This window comes from Medicago truncatula, chromosome 1, assembly GCF_003473485.1.
Source record: "Medicago truncatula cultivar Jemalong A17 chromosome 1, MtrunA17r5.0-ANR, whole genome shotgun sequence".
Classification (NCBI taxonomy): domain Eukaryota; kingdom Viridiplantae; phylum Streptophyta; class Magnoliopsida; order Fabales; family Fabaceae; genus Medicago; species Medicago truncatula.
This window is the reverse complement of record NC_053042.1, coordinates 9,289,940-9,296,088: the sequence shown is the minus strand read 5'-3', so window position 1 is coordinate 9,296,088 and position 6,149 is coordinate 9,289,940. Positions and strand designations below refer to the sequence as shown.

The 6,149-nt window shown below is 31.0% G+C and overlaps 1 protein-coding gene across 1 annotated transcript; it reads left to right on the top strand.

Moving 5' to 3' along the window:
• Positions 1-832: 832 nt before the first annotated feature.
• On the top strand, positions 833-3,876 carry LOC25482305 (putative wall-associated receptor kinase-like 16). Its single transcript, XM_013610855.3, has 3 exons — positions 833-1,726; positions 2,142-2,303; positions 2,567-3,876. The coding sequence occupies exons 1-3, from the start codon at positions 877-879 to the stop codon at positions 3,775-3,777; spliced, it is 2,223 nt and encodes a 740-aa protein (XP_013466309.3). The 5' UTR covers positions 833-876; the 3' UTR covers positions 3,778-3,876.
• The last annotated feature ends 2,273 nt before the right edge of the window (positions 3,877-6,149 follow it).

Genomic DNA, 6,149 nt, shown 5'->3' with positions numbered 1-6,149 from the left:
TATGTGGTTAGAAATTGCCGGTTTAAAAATGTTCCACAGTGAAAGTCTAATAATTTTCAAAAGATATACGTTATTTGAACAATTATATTTTTGATTGAATTATAGGATAATTAAAGATATATTTGAAAATTATATGTGCTTGTTTTATAAGTTATCATATAACAGTTGTTCAAATAACACACTTTATATATCATATAGTTTTTCCCTAAAAAATCATATTGAAAAGATAAATGATATTTTTACATTTATTTTGTGAGAGCTTTTTGAACAAATCTTTATAGATTTATAATATTTACAAAGAAATTAGGTATTCTCACGAAAATCAAAGCAATAAAGAGATAAAATATAAACATAATGAGTAAGAGAAGGAAAATTGTTACAAAATAGTTATACTAATATTTCTCATATTATACTACGTTAGTGTAATCATATGCACCAACACCGTAGTTATTCAACAACCGTAGTATTAATCAAAATATTTGACTTTTTAACTCTGTTTTAAACGTGGATCTGGTTAACGAGTGTTTTCAAAACACTCTTTAACTATTTTAAAATAAACAATTATTCTTTAGAAAAGTTAAATATTTCGATTTCCAATGCAATTAATACACATATTTTCATAAATACTTACCTTTTATAATCTTTAATCAGTGCACCGGGACATTAGTAAATATTTTCCTTTAAATTTTAAGCCTTACCTTTCTGCCACCATACCAATATAATTTTCCATGTCAATCTTCGTTCCAAGTCAACAAAACTTAATTAGCAGCCAAAAAAAAGACTATATAATAATTTTAAAAATCATATATAAATAAATGAAACCCTACCCTCTTGCTACAAAAAATTACAAGGAACTACTCCATTGAAATAAACGGAATGAAACTGAACAGAAACCTCACGCAATTATGCACAATTTTAGTAGTTACAATATCCATGGTAACAATAGTATTTGCATCCAATGAATCCCTTTCTTCATCCTTACCCGGTTGCAAAAACACATGTGGAAATGTCAAAATTCCATTTCCATTTGGAATATCAGATTCATCAATACCAAATCAAGGTCCCTGTTACCTAGAGCACAAATTTGAACTCATATGTGAAAATGACACAAAATTACTTTGGGGCAATGTACAAGTGCATAACATAAACATCCTCCAAGGAGAACTTGAAGTGTCATTTTTTGTCTCCGGTTATTGTGGTGGGGAAAATTCCAATGTACCCACTTTAGACACTGCCGTTTTCAGGATATCAAGCACTGAAAACAAGTTCATAACGGTTGGTTGTGACAGTTACGGTTATCTCAACAGTATTTACAACGAAGAAACATATTCAACCGGTTGCTTAACAAGATGTTATGGTAATCGGAATCAAATTGAAAACGGAACATGTTCGGGTATTGGTTGTTGTCAAGTTGATATTCCACATATGATGAGGAATATAAGTGTACAAGTTTCTGATTTTCCTAATTCCACGGATTCTTTGGGGTGTAGTTATTCATTTGTTGTTAAAGATGGATCCTATAATTTTACTGTTTCTCATTTGGATAATTTTCCTTATAAGATGCTTCCATTGATTCTTGATTGGAGTGTGGGAAAAACTTGTAAGGAAGATGAATATGCTTGCAAGAAGAATAGTGATTGCATTGATGTGGACATTGATTTTGGTTACCAATGTAAATGCAAGGAAGGTTATGAAGGAAACCCGTATCATCCAGATGGCTGCATAGGTAATTTAATTCGTCTTCTTCTCAATATTATTTAAATATAATTTTTTGGTCACAAGTGCATGCTTTTGTTGACAAAGATAAATTGATTTATTCAACAAAAAAGAAGATAAATTGATTTAAGTTAAAAGTGATATATTCATAGGATTAAAAATTATTAATTTGTATGTCATTTATCTAACTTTACTTTTTATTACTATTTAATTATTGAAACCGTCCTAACCACTTTAATTTATCTTCATTGTTGCATGCTAGGTAGTAGACACCATCGTTTGCTGCAAAATATATACTTTTTTTACTTCTCACTAACAAAAGAAAGTTGTTTCACTCTTTTTATACACCAATGAATAAACACTAGATTTTAGAACAGATTTCATTTTTTTTCCCTTTAATATAGCCAGTCCATTTTTTCCTGCAGACATCGACGAATGTAAGACATTGAATAACACATGCATAAGTGAAAGTCATTGTCGCAACACGGATGGGTTTTACGAATGTTTTTGTCCTAATGGACAATCTGGAAATGGAACATTGGAAGGAGGTTGTCATAGACGAGATATTGTTACCAAGGTTGCCATTGGTAAGTCACTAAGAATAACCCACATATATTTTCACAATTTCTAGTTAAGATTGAATCAGTGCGAATACTCGAGTTTGATAACTGACTCTAGAACAATTTTTAGTTACATTTATCTAACTTTAAGTTGAACTCCAGACTACTAAAAGGGTCGAAGGGTTAAGACCAGGAAAAAAATATGATTAAGGTATTCAGCATGCATGTTAGCTATTGATATTAATTTATAAAACAATTCATTAACTTGCTACAACACAATTGAAATGCAGGATCAAGTGCTGGACTAATAGTCCTATTTGTGGCGGTTTCATCTCTATACTTGACGTACCAAAAAAGGAAACTCATCAAACTAAAGCAAAAATTCTTTCAACAAAATGGTGGTTCTATTTTGCTACAACAACTATCAACAAGAGAAGACACTTCGCAATCAGCTCAAATATTCACGGAAGAGGAACTTAAGAAAGCCACCAAAAACTACGACGAAAGCTTAATCATCGGTAGAGGAGGTTTTGGTACAGTTTTCAAAGGAATTTTGCCCGATAACAAAATTGTCGCTGTCAAAAAGTCCAAAATAATAGACGCAAATCAGATCGAGCAATTCATTAATGAGGTAGTTGTTCTGTCCCAAATAAATCATAGGAACGTTGTCAAACTTTTAGGGTGTTGTTTGGAGACAGAAGTTCCTTCGTTGGTGTATGAATTTGTTAGCAACGGAACACTTTTTGATTTCATACAAAATTGTAAAGATAAAGCAAACAATCCAGCATGGAAAACACGTTTAAGGATAGCAGCAGAGACAGCTGGTGCTTTATCATATCTACATTCAGCTGCATCAATTCCAATTATCCATAGAGATGTTAAGAGTACCAACATTCTCTTGGATGACAATTACACTGCAAAAGTTTCCGACTTCGGAGCTTCAAGATTGGTTCCACTTGATCAAACCGAGATAGCGACAATGGTACAAGGAACTCTTGGATACTTAGATCCAGAGTATATGCAAACACATCAATTAACCGAAAAAAGTGATGTGTATAGCTTTGGAGTAGTTCTTGCAGAGCTTCTAACAGGTGCCAAACCTCTTTCTTTTAACAGGCCAGAAGAGACCATTAGTCTTGCTATGCACTTTTTGTCTTGTTTAAAACAAGATAAACTTTTTGATGCTATTCAAGTTGGAATTTTCAATGATGAAAACAAGAAAGAGATTAAGGAGGTTTCTATTCTTGCTGCAAGGTGTTTAAGACTTAGAGGTGATGAAAGACCTAGTATGAGGGAAGTAGCTATGGAGTTGGATGGCATAAGGTTAATGGAGAAGCATCCTTGGAATGATACAGAGCAAAATTTTGAGGAGAGTCAACGCTTACTTCATGAGGCATCTTGTAGTATCTACAATGAAACTGATGATAGCTATAACCCTGGATATAGTGGGTATGATAGCTTGAAAGATCAGCCATTGATTGTCTTGGATGATGGAAGATGATTGTGATATATATATACCTTTCACTATAGGATCAATTGATTTTGAAAGGGTTGGTAAAAAGACTTTCTATTGTGAATGATTGACCTAATAAATTTTTTACTTTTGATTTTATTTATTGATAAAGTCATTACATGTATGTAGTTATCACTATAGGATCAATATATAAACTTTCATTGTTAATAATTATTTTAATCATGTTACTAGTATGCAGTATCCACTAATTTCATTGTTAACAATTTGCTAAGGGTTGTCAAGAATGTCAAAAACATGCAGGAATACAACATGTGCCTCCAAGTGAACTACATTTTATTGTGAAGCCTTGGCCATCCAGAGGATGGGCTTTAGCTATGATTGGTGAAATTCACTCTTCTTCGTCGAAAGACCATCGTTTCATTTTGGTTATAATAGATTATTTCACTAACTGGATTGGAAGTTATTCATTTACCAAATGTTGATCAAGAGGCAGTAATCAGTTTTATTCAGAACTATATTAGAGTAATTAACTCCCTAACTAACTTTCTACTAGATTACTTGCTCTCCAAGATATCTAGATTGCTTGCACTCCAAGTTACCTTCTCACTATACTCTAATAAAACTCAAAGTATCAGCGTAGATAGAAACGAGCCAAGAATGTACGTAACATGATTTCCTGAACCATTTATTTTAACGCAGTGCAATTACTTTCTTCTTAAAGTGTCATTGCCTTTTAAATTCTTAGTCTTTTAGAGTTTTAATTCTTAAACACACTGTTGATTTCTGTTGAAAGGCAGTTTTCTTCATCCTTGAAAAATATTGTTTTCAATAAAGAATCATTCAAAGTCCAAGACCATCATTTTCATCACATCGTCATCTAACGACCGACACTCACAACCTCGAGCATATTTAAAAAGAGTGATTCTACAAGACCTCATATTTGAGAGCATCAAACTCTAAAATTTATTATTTGAGGGGTTCAACTAGTAACAATTTAGAATTAAAAATATAGATTGAAGGTGTTTAAGTGGCGAAATATAATAATGGAGTTGTCAAGTTCATAATAAAAAAAGCTAATAAAACAAACTGTCCACGGCAAAAAATTAAGTTTTCTGAGAAGCATTTTAAAATTCATTATTCTTAGACTGAAGATTTATTTTGGTTATTCACAATTTTTTTTATGGTTCAAGTTAGTCCCCGATAAAAATAGAATCTAACGTTGTATATGACATTTTTATATCAAGAAAAAATTAGTGTTCGATTCAGTATAACATAGGAATTAATTTGTACCTAGTATGAAAATACTAATGACTAAATGGATATTCCAACACTCCTATTTTTATATGTCAAAAATCAAGCAAATCGTTAATTAAACAAAATATTTTAATAATATACCAAATATGAGTTAACAAAAGATTTGAATAATTCAGCACTATAAGTTTATTTTTGTTTAGCATTACAAAACTCGAAATTACATGCTGCAAGTATCTTGACTTATTTGAAATATGAAAAAAAATATATATAATTTTTAGTTTTACTTTCCTGATTTTGTACGAGGGCGTAACTCCCCAAATTAATTATTTTCTCTTATATAAATGAAAAAGTAAAGAGCGACGGCTAAAAGACTATGACACTTTAAATACTTAAATACAATTTGTCCTTAATATAATTTTTCCTTTAAAAACAATTTGTCCTAAGAAAAAAAAAAAAATTGTCCTTAGAAAAAGTCAATAGCGAACGTCAATTTTGGGCACAATAATGTAGAGAGAAAAATTCAATTCCTGCTCTAGAATTTCACAGTGAATTTGACGCGGAGAAGGACAATTTTTTTTTTCCTGCTCTAGAATTTCATCATTAACTAGACTTTCCACCCGTGCTGCCGCACGGGTCATATACATTGTAGATATAGTAGATAAAAACAAATCTCAATGCATATCAAAGAGAATAAAACATGTGGTCCCAAATATATGCAGATGTTGGAATTCGAACCTCAGACACCACACTTATTTACCTTAAAAATATTAATTTTTATCAATCGTGTCTTACTTCATTCTTTTGTTAAAATTATATGTCAATGTTATATTATTGGTATGTTACTTCATCTTTTTTTTTTTTTGACAAAATGTTACTTCATTATTTTGTAAAAATTATATGTTAATGTTATATTATGTACCTAAAAATAGCTCATTCTTAACCTCAACATGTAAAATGTTTTATTTAAATAATTTTCCTTTTACCGAATATTTGACATTTACCGTAAATGATACCCTTTAACTGTTTGTTGAAATGTTTCTTCCACCTGTTTGTAATATTAACAAAAAAAAATGTTGATATAATCTTTCAAAACCCTTTTATTCCAATAAGGCGATTTGTTTTGTTGAAGAAATAGGGCGATTTGT